General features: G+C 39.0%; 1 protein-coding gene across 6 annotated transcripts in view; it reads right to left on the reverse strand.

The window, feature by feature from the left end:
- Window positions 1–18,950, reverse strand: part of PLEKHA7 (pleckstrin homology domain containing A7) — a 141,846-nt gene that overhangs the window by 43,895 nt on the left and 79,001 nt on the right. For all 6 annotated transcript variants that reach the window (XR_014025094.1, XM_081317490.1, XM_081317491.1 and 3 more), the window contains exons 5-9: window positions 16,185–16,296; window positions 14,684–14,788; window positions 13,864–13,936; window positions 12,141–12,241; window positions 4,899–5,077 (exon numbers count right to left, since the gene is read on the reverse strand). Coding sequence is in view for 5 of the 6 variants with exons in the window: in XM_081317490.1 (XP_081173616.1) it covers window positions 4,899–5,077; window positions 12,141–12,241; window positions 13,864–13,936; window positions 14,684–14,788; window positions 16,185–16,296 (570 nt within the window). In the remaining variant the exon portion in view is untranslated. The remainder of the gene's footprint in view (window positions 1–4,898; window positions 5,078–12,140; window positions 12,242–13,863; window positions 13,937–14,683; window positions 14,789–16,184; window positions 16,297–18,950) is intronic.

Below are 18,950 nucleotides of genomic sequence, written 5' to 3' on the forward strand. Positions count from 1 at the left end.
CGCACTGGACGGAGGGAAGTTGACGCTGGCCGCAGGTGTTGCCGTAGGAACTCCAGATGTGATAAGACTAGAATATACACATATTCTTTATGCATATACATTATAAATAGACATAGTGAGACTAGAATGACTAAAAGGTTACAAAGTAGAGCCTTTCCTCTCAATTATTAAAATACCCTTTCTCTTTTTGAGTAATTTTTGACTAAATTAGTCCCTGCAGTTTTCCTGACAAGGTTTTTCAGATGTGATATGCCCTTGCCATGATCTTTGAAACTTAACATTAAGAAACTTAACATTAAGATCATGGCATCTGGCCCTCTCAATTCCTGGCAAATAGATAGGGAAGAAATGGAGGTAGTGACAGATTTTATTTTTTCTGGGCTCCAAGATCACCGCAGACAGGGACTGCAGCCAAGAAATTAAAAGTCGCTTGTTCCTGGGGAGGAAAGCCATGGCAAATCTAGACAGCACACTAAAAAGCAGAGACATCACCCTGCCAACAAAAGTCTGTATAGTCAAGGCTATGGTCTTCCCAATTGCAATGTATGGCTGTGAAAGTTGGACCATAAGAAAGGCTGAGTGCCAAAGAATTGAGGCCTTTGAGCTATGGTGCTGGAGAAGACTCCTGCGAGTCCCTTCGACTGCAAGGCAATCAAATCGGTCAGTCCTAGAGGAGATCCACCCTGACTGCTCTTTAGAAGGCCAGATCCTGAAGTTGAAACTCAAATACTTTGGCCACCTAATGAGAAGGAAGGACTCACTGGAGAAGAGCCTAATGCTGGGAAAGATTGAGGGCAATAGAAGAAGGGGACGACAGAGAATGAGGTGGCTGGATGGAGTCAGTGAAGCAGTAGGTGTGAGCCTAAATGGACTCCAAAAGACGGTAGAGGACAGGAAGGCCTGGAGGAACGTTGTCCATGGGGTTGCGATGGGTTGGACACGACTTCACAACTAACAACAACAACAATGCCCTTGCCTTCTTCCTAGGGCTGAGTGTGACTGCCAAGGATACCCAGCTGGCTTTACGCCCAGGTGGGACTAGAACTCACAATCTCCCAATTTCTACCTAGTGCCTTTGACCTCTGAAGAGGAAATCTGCTTTACACTGGCCCATCCAATTATTTATTTGATGAGGAAGGAAACTGAGTAAAGTTACTCAGTGTTGTCCCATCAGTGCTACATTCAAAACAACTCCTGTTACTGCTTGCTTTTTGACTGATCATTTTAAAGGCAAGGCAAGGATATTGGAATAATATTGAGGAACAGGCAATCAGAACTACAGAATCTATTATCTTAACATATTGCTTGCATGAAACTTTAATAAAACAAACCATTTTTAAGACCCACTAAAATGACTATCCTTACTTCCATAAGAAGAAACTTATTTAAATAGTTGCTATAAAATCTGCCTCCTAAGATAAGTTATTTCAAGGATTGGGAGGGTTAGCATGAATAAATATACATCTGTAGAATATCTATTTTTATATTTTATTTTAGCAAAAGAAGAATGTTTAGGTAGCCAAAAATATATAGAGAACTTGTTTTCAACCTAGTAAATAAAAGTTCTTATCTTTCTGCAGCCTTTGTTATCACTTATCTATGATCCTATGAAAATTTCAGATAAAACAAGAAGAAAAACTAAAATACTCCCTCTGCCTTTAGTATTTTCTTTTGCCAAATGAACATGATTCTTACTAATTCACAGGCTCTGAAGTCCTGCAGTCTCTGGCATTCATTCACATTGTTAGTATCATAGTATCTGAAGTACAACAACTTAAAACATCTATTTTAAACACTTTGCAAATGGCTTCAGAGAGCATTTTAAATGACTGAAAATAGATACCGTATATACTTGAGTATAAGCTGACTCGAGTATAAGCCGAGACCCCCAATTTCACCCCCAAAAACTGGAAAAAGTTATTGACTCGAGTATAAGCCGATCCGCCGTTCTGCAAGCCTCTGCCGCCAGCAGAGGCTCGATCCGCCATTTTGCAAGCCTGAATACACAGGAATACCCTGTGTGGCCAAGGCTCGTCGGCAGGTCTCCGTTCCTCCTGCCGACCTTTGGGGAGGTTTGGGCGCCTCCCCAAACCTCCCCAAACCTCGGCAGGTCTCCGTTCCTGTTTGGGGAGGTTTGGGCGCCTCCCCAAACCTCCCCAAACCTCGGCAGGTCTCCGTTCCTCCGCGCAGACCTGCCGACCTTTGGGGAGGTTTGGGCGCCTCCCCAAACGTCCCCAAACCTCGGCAGGTCTCCGTTCCTGTTTGGGGAGGTTTGGGCGCCTCCCCAAACCTCCCCAAACCTCGGCAGGTCTCCGTTCCTCCGCGCAGACCTGCCGACGTTTGGGGAGGTTTGGGGAGGCGCCCAAACCTCCCCAAAGGTCGGCAGGAAGAACGGAGACCTGCCGAGGTTTGGGGAGGTTTGGGGAGGCGCCCAAACCTCCCCAAAGGTCGGCAGGTCTGCGCGGAGGAACGGAGACCTGCCGAGGTTTGGGGAGGTTTGGGGAGGCGCCCAAACCTCCCCAAACAGGAACGGAGACCTGCCGAGGTTTGGGGAGGTTTGGGGAGGCGCCCAAACCTCCCCAAACGTCGGCAGGTCTGCGCGGAGGAACGGAGACCTGCCGAGGTTTGGGGAGGTTTGGGGAGGCGCCCAAACCTCCCCAAACAGGAACGGAGACCTGCCGAGGTTTGGGGACGTTTGGGGAGGCGCCCAAACCTCCCCAAAGGTCGGCAGGTCTGCGCGGAGGAACGGAGACCTGCCGAGGTTTGGGGAGGTTTGGGGAGGCGCCCAAACCTCCCCAAACAGGAACGGAGACCTGCCGAGGTTTGGGGACGTTTGGGGAGGCGCCCAAACCTCCCCAAAGGTCGGCAGGTCTGCGCGGAGGAACGGAGACCTGCCGAGGTTTGGGGAGGTTTGGGGAGGCGCCCAAACCTCCCCAAACAGGAACGGAGACCTGCCGAGGTTTGGGGACGTTTGGGGAGGCGCCCAAACCTCCCCAAAGGTCGGCAGGTCTGCGCGGAGGAACGGAGACCTGCCGAGGTTTGGGGACGTTTGGGGAGGCGCCCAAACCTCCCCAAAGGTCGGCAGGTCTGCGCGGAGGAACGGAGACCTGCCGAGGTTTGGGGAGGTTTGGGGAGGCGCCCAAACCTCCCCAAACAGGAACGGAGACCTGCCGAGGTTTGGGGACGTTTGGGGAGGCGCCCAAACCTCCCCAAAGGTCGGCAGGTCTGCGCGGAGGAACGGAGACCTGCCGAGGTTTGGGGAGGCGCCCAAACCTCCCCAAAGGTCGGCAGGAAGAACGGAGACCTGCCGAGGTTTGGGGAGGTTTGGGGAGGCGCCCAAACCTCCCCAAACGTCGGCAGGTCTGCGCGGAGGAACGGAGACCTGCCGAGGTTTGGGGAGGTTTGGGGAGGCGCCCAAACCTCCCCAAACAGGAACGGAGACCTGCCGAGGTTTGGGGACGTTTGGGGAGGCGCCCAAACCTCCCCAAAGGTCGGCAGGTCTGCGCGGAGGAACGGAGACCTGCCGAGGTTTGGGGAGGTTTGGGGAGGCGCCCAAACCTCCCCAAACAGGAACGGAGACCTGCCGAGGTTTGGGGACGTTTGGGGAGGCGCCCAAACCTCCCCAAAGGTCGGCAGGAGGAACGGAGACCTGCCGAGGTTTGGGGAGGCGCCCAAACCTCCCCAAAGGTCGGCAGGAGGAACGGAGACCTGCCGAGGTTTGGGGAGGCGCCCAAACCTCCCCAAAGGTCGGCAGGAGGAACGGAGACCTGCCGAGGTTTGGGGAGGCGCCCAAACCTCCCCAAACGTCGGCAGGTCTGCGCGGAGGAACGGAGACCTGCCGAGGTTTGGGGAGGCGCCCAAACCTCCCCAAACGTCGGCAAGTCTCCGTTCCTCCGCGCCCTGCCTGCCTGCTTCTTTCCGCTGCGGAAAGAAGCAGGCAGGCAAGGCGCGGAGTTTGGGGAGGTGCGCGCGCACCTCCCCAAACCTCCCCAAACTTCGGCAGGTCTCGGACGGCGGTGGCTTGGGAGAGGTGCGGGCGATCCCGGAATCACCAAAGCCTCGGCCGCGCACAAGTCCTCGGTAAGTTTTTTTGTTGACTGGAGTATAAGCCGAAGTGGAATTTTTCAGCCCAAAAAGTGGGCTGAAAAATTCGGCTTATACTCAAGTATATACGGTAAGTACTAATAAAGGAGAATATTTGTTGCTCAGGGTTGACATGAGGGGTCCTTGGTGCTCTGATGATGTTACCTAGTTTGGGTAATAAAACGTCTGCAAGAAAACAAACTCAGAGAACACCAAGGAACCCTCAAATGCATATGTTTATTATTTATTTATTTATGAAAGATTATAAAAAAAACTTTTGATGTGAAATTCAAATACATTAATTCAATAAATGTTTACTCAGCTTTTCTGCCTTTTCCCCATTTATTCCAAATTCAATCTTTTCTAATGCTTGATAATTACCTCTTTTTACATTTACCTTTTAATAATTACCTTCACATCATTACAGAAATCCTTTCATATACAGAAATCACCAAACTAAAGAATTAAATTTAATGCAATCTTAGAGAAAGAAAAATGGGAGAAATATTTAATTATAGGCAGACTTGTGTGAAGTTTTAAATATTTATATTTAATTTATATTTGGCATCCAGGTCAATATTGATCCCTGGGAGGTCCTGGACTAGTCCTTGCAGTTTTTCTTGGCAAGGTTTTCAGAATGAAATTATTGCTCATTATTGTAAATAAATGGGCACAGCCTTCTGCAGGTGGCAGCGACATCTAATACTTTAATATTAAAAAGTCAGAGAGGTTTTTTTTTGTAAAAAGACAATGTTTTTTAAATATGATTGAAAATATACTGTTCATTACAAACATATATAAATATGTGAACTTGCCTCTTTGGTGAAAAATGGCTTTGCATAAGAGCAGCTTGATTCATTGCATGGATCCAGTCATTCATATCTTCTTGAGTATCTGCACTGAAGTAGTACGTGCGCATCCCTGAATGTTCTGCCTGAGAGCCAATAACAGAACTCTTATTATAAATATAAGCCCTCATGCCTGTATGGACAGCCTGTAAACAGAGAGAGATTGAGGCACTTTAGCCAATATCAAAGAAGAAAATCCCATGTTTTTGAAAGAGCAGCAGCTACTTAAGTTGAAAAAATGTTTTAAATAATCAATAGGGCCTATGTTACAAAAATATAAGGTGGTACCATCAAAATCACTACAGTACAGCCCTGATGGTTTCTGTGTAATAGGATAAATCTGTGGGACTTTTCCCCCCATACAATTCCAATGGCATCACAGCTTGTTTATGGCCTTTGTATCAGTAACTTAACCTTTTATACCATTCCTCTTATCTCAAGGAAATGGATAGCAAAAATTACACTGACAGGCCAGCAGAGTTTATGTTTTCTCATTCTTTGGCTGAAATTATAAATATTATATTGAGAAGAAGAAAATTAAAAATCTTTAATACTACCAATTTTTATTGGAATGAATATTTTTAAAGAGTTATTTTCTGTTTTTATTAAAATATAAAACTGTTATAAAATTGTTGCCAAATATTGAGATTGGTTATCACCACTTTGAATATGCTATTTTACTGTGCAATACAATTTTTAAAAGTGATAGTTAGCACCTTCTGGATCACATCACATTTGGGGTAAGCTAAGTACAAAAATTTGTTTCTTATTAGAGTTGATTTACATGCCATGCTGCAGGCAGCCACAACATTCAGTGAAACACAGGGCGGAGTACAATATTTGGGGGAAATCAGAGCAAGAGGGAACATCATACGAATTAGTTCAAATTATGATGCTACTACATACATGCCACATTAGCAAAGACAAGGAAGAGAACTTAATGCCACAACTAAATCTGTTTTATTATAGAGGCATATAGTAACACTATATCAAACACAGAGCTTTAGCATCAGAGGAAAATGTGTGGATAAATAAATAAAGCTAGCAAGTTGCACTTATAAACTGGCAGAATTCATGACAAAAGGAACTACTTTTATCTTTTTGGCAAATATAACACAACTTTCAGGTTGTGTCTGTGTGTGTGTGTATGGTGACGCGGTGGCTCAGTGGGTTAGGACGCTGAGCTTGTCGATCAGAAGATTGGCAGTTTGGCGGGTTGAATCCCGAGTGCCATGTAGCAGAGTGAGCGCCTATTACTCGTCCCAGCTTCTGTCAACCTAGCAGTTCGAAAGCACGTAAAAAATGCAAGTAGAAAAATAGGGACCACTACGGTGGGAAGGTAACAGTGTTCCGTGCGCCTTTGTTGTGACTCAGGGCCAGCCTGTGGTTTCGGCAGCCGGCTCAGATGTGTCGGATGACTCAGATGAGGGGGAGGAGGACCGTGTGGGAGACGAACCGGTTGATGATGGCGTGGAGGCTTGGCAGAGTTCCCAGCCGGGGCCCTCTTCTCAGCTGCGTGAGCCCGATAGTGCGGAAGATGATGACCCACAGCTGGCCCTGTTCAAGGACGCCCGACGCAGGAGGCAGTCGAGCAGGAACAAACAAAGAAAGAATGTGGGACTCCTCGGGAGGAGGCACAGGGAGACCACGCCCTGAGCTCTCTATAAAAGGAGTGTTTGGGGAGGGGCTGGTTGCTGAAAGCAACTTTTCCGCTTGAGAAGACAAGCTCTAGTGTTTTTGTTAACTGCGTAATAAATCTTGGCGGATGCCTTTTAGCCTTGGACGCTCTCCAGTCTCTTCTTTCTAAATAGGGGTTTGCCTTTACAAGGCCAGAGGAGGGCTGGTTCAGAACAGCCTTTGGTGTCTAGTCATGCCGGCCAGATGTCCTCGGACAAGCGCTGGCTCTTCGGCTTTGAAACGGAGATGGAGTTGGAAATGACTAGCATGCGCAGGGGAACCTTTACCATATATATATATATGCTTTCTGCATTTTAAGATGGGCTATACAATCATAATATTGATTGGCTCCTAATGCAATACACTACTTTCTCCAGATGAGGGACTGTAAAACAACCTTTTCATTGATAGTCTAGTTAGAAAAGCAGAAAGTAGAACTTTGCCAATATCCACAAGCTTACACAATCAGAGTAAGCCAGCAAGCTTGCACAATTAGAGTAAGCAACATGTCATGTTATCAGCAAACCCTGCCACTAGAAGGACTATCTCCACCATGTGTAACTGATAGCATAAAACAGCAATGTCTAAATATAAGCCAGTTATCTCTTAGCAGCACACCAAATAAGCAACATAAAAAGCTATGATTGTAAGTGCAGAGACAAACAGTAACAGTAAAGCACACAAGAGTTTTATGAGTCATAAATTGGGATAAATAGTTCTAATTTATAACCATTTTTAAATACATCACATACACATTCACAATAGGGATGAAAAAGTGATATTTGGTACCTATTCATGCATTCAGATGCCCTTATTCTGGAAAGAGGGAGAAGGAAAGGCAGTCTCTTTCCCATATTGCACAGAAGAAATGGAGAACAAACCCAAAGCACACATCAATAAGAACAGAACAAGAACAAAGTTGAAAAAGTTAAAAAGATGGAAGCCTAAATCATTAACAGGAATTTGGTGTAAATTCAAACCCTTAGAAACAGTCATTCACTCTTTTTATAAAATGACTGTATGGAATCTTAACTCTTCTGAAGTTCACTTAAAATACCATCCTTCACAATTTTTCTCATGCAAACACTTGGAACTAAAAAACAGCAGGATTGCTGAATAAAATCAAATTGATAGTCCTGAATGGAAACAGTAAGGAATCAGTTAAGAAGACAGTTGAATAGAGAGCACAGAAAGAGCATGTAATTACTAGCAATCTTCTTTTAAGTTTTCCATCCATCCAAGAAAAATCAGTGCAGTCCCGTAAGATAAGAAATGTACAACATATTATTTTAATTGTTTTCATACGCAGTACAGGATACAAACCAATATTACACAAATTAGCCTATGTAATGTAGGCTCTAGGCTTTCTGGCTACAGAATAAAGAATAAAAATTGGATTCTATAGATTCTTGCAGACAAAAAAAGTTTTTTTCAGGAAGGAAGGAAGGAAGGAAGGAAGGAAGGAAGGAAGGAAGGAAGGAAGGAAGGAAGGAAGGAAGGAAGGAAGGAAGGAAGGAAGGAAGGAAGGAAGGAAGGAAGGGAGGGTGGGTTAATAGTGGGTATTTTTCAAAGTACCAATGTGTTTCAGGCACGCTACCTTACATTAAATCTGGGATACAAAAATTCTCTAATTTTTAAATGGAAAGCCATTGGGAATAAGAGATGTTGCATGTTTTACTTCATTGGGAAAGACAATAGGAATAAATCCTGGTGTTTTAGTTCTAAGTAAATATATGGAATTGCACTACTAATATTTAATATCTATCTATTTATTGGAATATTATCCATGAAATAAAGCCAAAGTATGCAAGGAATAAATAATTCTGAAAGTAGTACTTGTGACAATAAACATTTGGAAAAGAACTGCCTACTTTTTTACGAATAATGCAAAGTATTAGACAGAAGCATTTGACTTCAAAGATGGAATAATTTAGATTAATACATAAACTGATTTAGATACAACAATGGAAAATAAATTACACTGGGCTCAGGACTTAGGACACAGAAGAGAGAAAGGAAATGCATCATTACAACCAATCTGAAAGACTGCTTTTATGGATGATCCATTAAGACACTACATTTTCCACCAAAGAAATGAGAAAACTAATTTGTTTATTCCACCATTTCTTCCTATGAATAGCAAATTGTAATGCATGAGTATGCTACTGTTATAAACATTAGCAACAGAAATTCCTGTGGATATGACCCTTAAGTTAGATTACTGCAATGTACTCTCCACTGGGTCATCTTGAGAGACTACATCAAAACTGCAGTTGGTGTAGAATGCAACTCCTGAGATGACGGAGAGTGAAAGCTGCTACAGCTATGTTATCCATATACTGTAGGCACTGAATGGGTTATCTACAGTCTCCATATACAATTCAAAATATTGATTTTGACTTTTAATGCCCTCAATGGCTTGGCTCCTAGCTATCTGCAGTAATGCCTTTTTCAGGTAGAGCTATCCCATCCAATGAGTTCATCCCATCTAGAGATATTATCTATACCCACTATGTGAGAATTTACATCGGTCAGGGTCCAAAGGTCAAGTGTCTCTGTTATGGTCTCTATGACCTCTTAGAAATGAGATTTGCTTCAACAGGTACATACCTCCATAAAGTAGTAAAAAGTGAATTATTTTGTAGGGGGTTGCAGCTATACAAAGACCAATGGAGGTGAGGTTTGAACTGTATATTATACTGATATTGTGTTTTTTAAACAGTTTTCATTTTCATTGACTGCTCTATTTATATTCAATCTATTTTTTATTTTATTTATTTGGTAAATTTAGCCATGCAATTCACATAAATAACTCTGAGTGACATATAAAGTTAAATACACCAAAGCAATATAACAAAATACTGATAGTCCTCGATTTGCCACAGTTCAATTAGTGGCCATTCAGAGTTACAATGGCACTGAAAAAAATTACTTACGACCATTTTCCACCCTTACGACGGTGCAGCAACCCCATGGTCATATGATTAAAATTCAGGCGCTTGAAAACTGGCATGTGTTTATGACAGTTGCAGTTTCCTGGGATCATGTGATCACCTTTTGTGATCTTCTGACCAGCAAAGTCAATGGGGAAGCCAGATTCACTTAAAAATTGTGTTACTAACTTAACAACTGCAGTGATTCACTTAACAACTGTGGCAAGAAAGGTTGTAAAATGGGGCAAAAATTCACTTAGCAACATAAATTTTGGGCTCAACTGTGGTCGTAAGTCAAGGAATGCCAGTAACCAAATAACATTTTTTAAAAAATAAAATAAAAACCATTACAAAAAACCAAACCCCATATACCAGCAGGAGAGTGCATTCCATTCCCCTAGCAATACAGCCACTTAGCAGGTCCCTTTCCCATGTCATGGGATCCCAAGACCAGATGCAAGCCAAGTTTTCAGGCTCTTCTGGAAGACCAGCAAGATCAGTGTTAACCCAGCCCTGGGAGCAATGATCTTCCAGAGAGTTAGGCACTGTGGCAGAAAAATGCTACCTTCTAGTCTCCCATCAGATACATTGTTTTGTGGATGGGTCCTGCAACATGCCTTTCTTTTATTATGTACTAGTTTTTATGTTTTACTGTTGTAAACTGTTAGTCTCAAGCAGTGCTTTTTTTGTAAAAGAAAAAGGTGCCGGAACTCACACATGTCATACAACCCAACTTGTCTACCCTATAAGGTTCCATCCAAAAAAGGTGCCGGAACTCCGTTCTGAGCGTTCTATGACAAAAAAAGCCCTGGTCTCAAGGTTCACAGTATATATCATGGGCAAATTGTCAGGGAGGCTAATTCATCTATCTCTATTTTTATCTTAGGGATCACAAGTGATTTGAACATTTATATCTGTGAAATATGGAGCATGTAATTTATGTTACTAATCAATAATGTACAATTTTCTAGGGAATAATTTAGCATACATATTTTATGACGAAGTTAGAAATATTTATTCATTGCAGGTAATTCAATGGCACTTTCTTCCCTCTATAAAATATCTACACTGGTAAAATGTAATATCACCTAATTAACCACCCATAGTAATTAAACTTTGGGGACTATATTATAGATAAATAAATCTATTATCTCTTCTGGAGGCACTCTGCATTACTTTTCACTTGGGTGCAGTTTGTGGGTTAGCATTATGCACACACATAATGAAACCAACAAACTACTTTGCAATTGGAAGAACTGTGGTTTAGATTATGATTGTTTATGTAACATAAAGTAAGCACATTCAGCGCTAATTTTCTGAAACAAAATGAAGGAAGATAGCCATGTAGCTACCTTAAATCACTTTTCCATTGTAAAACACTTAGCCAAAATGTTTAGCGTCAGGGCTTTTTTTCTCATAGAACGCTCAGAATGGAGTTCCGGCACCTTTTTTGGATGGAACCTTGTAGGGTAGGCAAGGTGGGTTGTATGACGTGTGTGAGTTCCGGCACCTTTTTCTTTTACAAAAAAAGCACTGTTTAGCGTTATATATAATGTAACATCCAATTCTTTTTGGAAAGCAAAATACAAATATGGATGGCGTATATTTTGACTTCTTTTTAATTAAACATACTTTCAACCACAATATACCATCTCTTATGTGAATTATTAATTTGTTTCAAATAGGTAAAATGTATTATATTCACAAAGTTGCTTTTTTCTGATAGGAATCTTTTGGCAGTGGAAAAAATCCAAGTGCAAAAGAAATTGATATTTCCACCCACTCTTTACAATCATTTTTGGACTTAATCTTTTTGTATTGAAGAACACCAAATAAGCTAAGAACACTGAATTAGATACATTCAGAGTTAATAAATTCATATGTACAGTACTTATAAAACTCAGCATTATATGTTTCTGGGTTTTAATGTTAAGCCAGAGTACTAAATACTATACTAACTAATATCAACAGAGCCTAAATCTAACTATAGGTTGAAATGATTTTCCAAATACAATCAAACTAATGCTAGTTGTGTTAAAACTAATCCTGATGATGATAAACAGAAAAAAAATATTGCATATGCAACAAGGGTAAAGGTTTAGAGTTGTGTAGACTACTATTGCAGAATTTGAGATGCCATCCACTTTATGTAATCAGCTCTTTAAAACATGCTACATAATATTTATAAATACATTATTCTAAACTATAGAATTAGAATTTGTCAGGTAATTTGCCAGTTGGCTCAATTCAGGGCCTTGGCTCAATTCAGGGCCCAGTGAAGGAAAAGAAAAGTCCAAAACCTATTGTTTTGCAAAATCTACCCAAAGACATATAAGATATTGTTTCAGTTGCAGGTTTTCCCAATGAATCAGAAAATCAACTAGCTTCTTTTCAAGAAAATATCAAAACTATATTAAAGAAATGGTACAGAGTTGTTTCAATTCTATTTTTCCATTAAATATAAAGGGAGACCTATAATCTTTGAAACATACATACGTGTATGCATGCATGCATGTATGTATATGTATATGCATATATAAAAAGGCAACATATCTGGTTGCTTAAAAGAAACCATATATTTTGCAAATAGTAAATTTACCTTAAAGGAATATTTGCGATTTATATGATCTTCAGGTCCCACAGTTGAAATTACATAACTAGGTAATGGTATACTTCCAAGAATAGATTCTTCTCTGCTGTCTTTTGAATGAAAGAAATAATCAGGTTTCAATTTTTAAAAAATTAAAACAAAATATACTTACAGCAAAACTAACTGCTTGGTCCAAAAACTTAAATATAGTAAGTGAAGGACTTATCTGGTTCATTTGAGGTGATTGAGTAAAAATACATACACATGATAGTTTCAACAGATGATCAATAGAACAGGAGGTACTAAATGTTCAGTAGACCCAAATGCTATCTTCCAGTTGAGACAATGAGTATTATAAAAACTAAGTGGTTACAATATAGTGGGGAAGCACATGCATGCATGCAGAAGGCCCTAGATTCAATCTTTTGCATTTCCAATAAAAAAAATAGTGGAGAGCTAGAAAAAAATATTATCTAACTCTCTATAAGGAAGATTCCAATTTCTGCCCACATTGCTAAATATTCTGCAAATACATTGTAGTATATAATTCAATTTAAATCACTTCCCAACAATATCAAAAAATATAGTCCAATGTCCTGTTTCCAACAGTGTTCAGTTCATCCTGCAAAGCTTAATCCAGAGAATGGAATAGTAATTTTTCGGTTTGAAATTGTCTCTCCTCCCCTACTAAATTTCATACCAATTCAAATTCCCTGATCATGTCAATAATTGTAGAGCTGACATATGAGAGAAATGAAGTGTGCATGAAAAACACAAACTGATGCATTAAGTGTCCACTTCACATTTAAATAAGAAGATCAAACCTTTGTATGTTTCAGTTTGCTCTAATTATGCATTCTTCACTGGGACCATGCAACATTGCTCACAAAGTTAAAAGTATTCAAAAGAAAAAGAGTGCTAGTGAAGATGTATGCGATGCCTGAATAAATAAACAGTAATTCTTACTTTCTCTATATGAGGAGTATATATAACAATTGATATGTCAGTGCAATATCAGAAATGCATGCTTATAAAATGCAACAGCCATTAAGGATAACCTTCCCTCAAATATCATATTCATCCAAACAAAAGATAAACCTAAATTCCAAAAGGAGTAGATGGGGAAAAAATGTGAGCATGTCTTGTGTGTTTCTTGTGCAAAAATCTTGTGCCAACTTGGTCAACCCTAGTTTGCCAACCAGAAGCCAGTTTGGAGATTCCTTCTGCCAACAAATGTGAGTATATGACACACCAGTATACATCCATGCACATAAGCAAGGATGTATCTACAACTGTTAAAATCCTCAGTAGAAAAAAAAGGAAAGGCTAGAATAAAACCAGTATTAAATAAATTAATAACTAATTAAAATGAATTGCCTAAGGAAGGAAGCCCTGTTTGTATTTTACAAAAAGTTAAATCCGCTAGATAAGGAATTCTTCTGAAGCCATTCTTCAGGCTTACTTTAATAATAGCTGTACTCATTTGCATCTCTACTATTTTTAATAGCTGTCTTTTATTCTTAAGAATGCAGCACAGCATTCTAAATTAACTGGTAAGAATTGGGGGGGGAGCTTCCTCTTCATATATGGTAAATATGGTAAGTGGGAAATAAAAAGCTGATTTCTATATTGTCCAGACACAATTATTATTTTTATTTTAAGCAACAGATGCAATATGCAGTTACTTCTCATTTGCAGAAATATTTTTAAACAAAGATTTATATTAACTAACCTTTGTAATAAAATAAACAGTAATCTGCCAGCACAAACCACCTTCTTTTCCATAATCTCATCCCAGAGCTATCCTGAAACACAAATGACAATATGTATCTGGTAAAAACTTAGAATAAAATAACACAAAAATAAACTAAATAAAATTTGGAATGACTATGTGTCTCTTTAATGTATGAAAATGTGCTAAAAAGAGCCAGCTATCATAGCATATCATAATCAAGCCTACTTCTGAAATGTTTTACAGCTCTTCTAGAATGTAGGGAAAGTTAGAAATTAGCATAAAGAAGTTAGCATACTGGAAGAAGAGCAGGTATCTTGTTAGAAATGATTAATGCACATGTAGTAGACATGGAGAAGACCCTCATATGATATGCTTTGTCCCACTTTTGTTCTACTGTAATTTCATACCCATAAATTTGTTAATGTATCAGCATGGTTTAACGGCAGGAATATACTTCTTAATTACGCAGTACATCCCCAAAGTGGAATTTATTACTATGAAGAATTTTGGGTTTACCAACATGGGGTGTAATTAATAAAAGGGTACTCTTCAGCATGACCCCAGATTTACAGTTTCGGATGAATGATGTCTGTGAACTGACTCTACTGACGTAATAGAAAGATTGATCAGAAAGATTCAGTGTGATTTAGTTTAATGATGTGTTTAAAAAGGGGTTGAATGATTTTCCTCATAGTTATTATAATCCGCTTTTCTCATTTCCTTTTTTATCTTTTCTTGTTTAGTTCATTTCTTCTTTTATCCCCCCTTCTTTGTAAATCAAAGCAACTTTTTTTTTAAAAAAAAATATAATACTCACTTGTTTGTGAAGCCAGCCTCTGACCACAACAGGAATATTAGGGTTTCTCCTTATAGCTTGATCCCTTTTCCCAAAGCTATGAACCTTATTGCTAGATTTTACTAACTAAAAAAAAATATATATGATAAGCAAGTACAAACTATATTTAGGATTAACTCCAAAGAAACAGTGGAGCAATACAATAACTTATATTCTGCTATTGGTTGTGTAATTTACACTAGTAGTTGACTAAGTATTAACAAAATAATCAGCAGAAGCAATCATTTGACAACATCATAATAATGAACTATTGCATTACAAATTCACAACTTTTCAGTCCTTCAAACCCTATTGCTTGATCTCTGCAAACTGGGAGGTAGTAAAAAAAACTGCAGTACAGCTAGTCCTTGACTTACAATTCCAATTCATCCCAAATTTTCTATTCCTAAGAAAGGAATTTTGCCCCATTTTACGACTTTTCTTGACACAGTTGTGTCAACAACATCACTGCAGTTGCTAAGTTAGTAATATGATTAAGTGAATCTGCATATATTTATATATCTATACTTAGATCTCTGCTAGTTTTCTGTTTTAATATTTATGTGAACCTACAGAATAATGTTCCAGTAAGATCAGAATAAAGAAACTTTTGGACACAAAAGATGACCAGACTGAGCTTGAGGGAGGGATCAAGCATGTGATCAGTCTCAAATTCCTTCGTACCCAGAAAAGATCTAAGTCCAAGTTACCTTGAATTTGTTGATTTTTATTTACCGCCAATTTGCTTTGATCTTTAGTAGTTCAAATCAATGCAGGGAGTCTTAAGATTCAATAAATCTGTATTCATTTGAACTGCCTTTTCTCCTGATCTCCTGCACTTGTCAAAAGTCCTGATATAAACTTTCGTTCATCAATGAAAAAGAACAAGCTAAATACAAAAGTGCCATAATTAGCTATTTGATGTTCTAGTAGAATTTTCTTGGGAACATTTTCAAGTTATTTTTGGAGATTTATAGTTTGGTTTGTAAGAATAAAATATAAAAATATTCAGTGTACTATTTTTCTATATCTGTTTGTGTTGCATAATAGGTAAGTTATTCTTATTTTTGTATTAACCATTTTCATTAAAATATTTACTCTCTGGGGTATAAAACAGTGTTTTCCTAGAAGTTTTTACATCAAGCTTCCCACCACATAAGAGATGCCTTTAAGACTAATGATTTAGATTTTTTTCATACAATTACAATGTTCAATGAATAAACTGTAAGTCCAAGCACCAAACTATATTTTAAACAAATGCTTAGCACAAGAGCACAAGAGCAATGCACGCTTAGGATCAACCCCCTATACGTCTTTAAGAACACAGAAAATAGGTAAGAGGGATATGTCTAATTCAAATCTAAACACATCCATGAATTTCTTCTATGGGTTTAATATAGTACAGTTGGCACAATGCCCCGCAGTACACTTCATTCTCTTAATATGCTTCATTTTTCAAATTTCATTAAAAACTCAAATTTACCTTGGATCCAAGTTTTGTATCCGTAGTGGATGTAGTTACTGCAGTAGATGTTTCACTGACCATACTTGAAGGTCTTTGGTTTATCTGATGTTTGGACATGTGTGAATTATGCCTAAAAGTAAGAAATCACAATTTAATTCATTGTTAGTCTTTTTTTAAAAAACAGTGGAACTGGGATAAAACTAATGCTGCAAACTTTCCCTTGTTTCTAGCTCACCAGTTCAGTAAATAGCTTAAGTCAGATAAAACATCATTCATATCATTAAAAAAGGTAAAACCTTCAAATCAAATTTTACTCCTGATAGCTTACAGACCATGTAGCTTTCTTAGCAGTGATACAGTGGCTATGCAAGGTTTTATCTTACAGACCTGGAATCCTCTTTTAATTTTCTTAATGTTTACATCCTAATCAGGCCCGTCCAAGTTCCCCAAAAGCCTAGTCAGGTGGTGTTGTGTAATTGCATAATTGGCTTTGAAAAAGGAAAGTATAGTCCTGGGAATGTAATCCAGATTAGGCCTGCCATAGAAGCAAAGACTGCAACTTTCCCATCAAAATCTAAATCTAAAATGAAGTCCACACGCTCCAATTTCCTTTTTAAAGGTTTTTTTTTTAGAATTAGCACAATAAATAACAACTATTTGTTGAACAATGGTTCGAAGTTGTGATGGTCTTGGAAAAAGACTATGATCCATCCTTGAAGTTACAACCATCAGAACACCTGCATGGTCATGTGGTTGCAATTTGGGGGCACTTGGTAAGTGGTTTGCATATACAAAGGTTACAGCATATTGCAAAGTCATGTGATCACAATCTGTGACCTCCCCAGATTTCTCACAAGCAAAATCAATTGGAGAAGCTGGATTTGCTTAACAAACATACTGTATGAGTCACTTAACGACCACGTGATTCGTTTAACAACCATCTTTCTTATTGATTGTGGTAGAAAAAATTGAGTTTGATCGTATGAAGACTTGTTTAATGACTGCATCACTTAGTGACCAAAATTCCAATCGCAATTGTGGTTGTAAATCAAGGACTACCTATATGTTTTAGTCTTAAATATTTTGGGAACTCAGAGAAAGAAAAATAGATTAAAGGTACAATAACTGGAGAGTAACAAGGATGCTCTATGTTACTAACAGAAAATATTGCTAGATTAATTATTTCCTGCAGAATCAAATCAAATTTAACTAATTATAGTATATTTATTTAATAAACATAAATTGGGTTTTATACAATATTAAAATAAATCTTCCTGAATGAACATCTTATTTATCAAAATTAAATTTATTTAAAAGCTTACTTTTTAAAAAGATATTTATACCACTTTCCCCCCCTCCCCACCTTGTATACAACTCAAGGCTGCAAGGATACTTTCCCCCTAACAATAACCTTGTGATGTGATTTGGGCTAAAAGAGATTGACTGGCCCAAAGACATCCAGCTGGTTTCTCATGCCTAAAATGGGACCAGATTAGAACTTCTCTCCTGGTTTCTAACCCAGCACCTTTTTTGTCTTTTACTTTAAAAAAAAACTTTTACTTTTGCCTTTTGAACCTATGCTGAATAACAAATATTGTGTTTTAAAAGTCTAATTTGTAACCTAGTTCTTTTTTTAATTTGAATTTATTCTGTTTTTGCTGCAGGGAAATCCTGTAGCTCATAAATACTTGAAATATGGAATGTATGTCTCAACCTCTATTGTTGTTTTCCCAAATTAAAGTGCTCGTGCCATATTGCATTTTAAATCTCCAAGCAAGAGCACAGGTTGCAAAAGAAAAGATGAGACTTAAATTAGCAACATGACAGAATTTTCTGTTGAAGGTTATGGCTAAATGAAGTCATAAAATATTGCTGCCCTGAAATCTCACCAGTCTTATCTAGCGTAACACAGACAAATAAAAGGTCTGACAAACGTAATGTCCAGAATGTTTCCATTGTTGTCACTGATATTTAATCAAGGAATACATAAAAACAGACAACTAAAACAATTATTGGGTCATTGTTCATTATTTCTCTTATAAAAGACCAAACTATCAGGAGAAAGCAGCGAGTGAAACCATAGCAATGAATTTCATGGTTTCACTCAAGACAAGAGAAGATTAACTGCCATCTATCTTCAATTTAATGTTTTTTCAGGATTCAACAATTTAACTGATTGTATATTTTAAGGCCCCTTCATGGATTACTGCCTTGTCGTGGCGAAGGGGCTTGCATAATTCAATGAAGCTATGAGCTATGCCGTGCAGGGCCACCCAAGACGGAAAGGTCATAGCAGAGAGTTCTGACAAAATGTGATCCACTGGAGAAGGAAATGGCAACCCACTCCAGTATCTTTGCCATGAAAACCCCATGGACAGTAAGGTAAAGGTAAAACGATATGAAGATGAGCCCCTCAGGTCGGAAGGCGTCCAATATGCTACTGGGGAAGAGCAGAGGGCCAGTACTAGTAGCACCAGAAAGAATGAAGCGACTGGGCCAAAGCCGAAAGGACGCTCAGCTGTGGATGTGTCTGGTGGTGAAAGGAAAGTCCGATGCTGTAAAGATTTTTTCTCCATAGGAACCTGGAATGTAAGATCCATGAATCAAGGAAAGCTGGACGTGGTCAAACAAGAGATGACAAGACTGAACATCGACATCTTAGGAATCAAGGAACTAAAATGGACAGGAATGGGTGAATTTAATTCAGAGGACCATCAGGTATACTACTGCGGGCAAGAATCCCTCAGAAGAAATGGAGTAGCCTTCATAGTCAATAAAAGAGCA

Source organism: Vipera berus (genome assembly GCF_964194415.1).
Source record: "Vipera berus genome assembly, chromosome: 1".
NCBI classification, from domain to species: Eukaryota; Metazoa; Chordata; class Lepidosauria; order Squamata; family Viperidae; genus Vipera; species Vipera berus.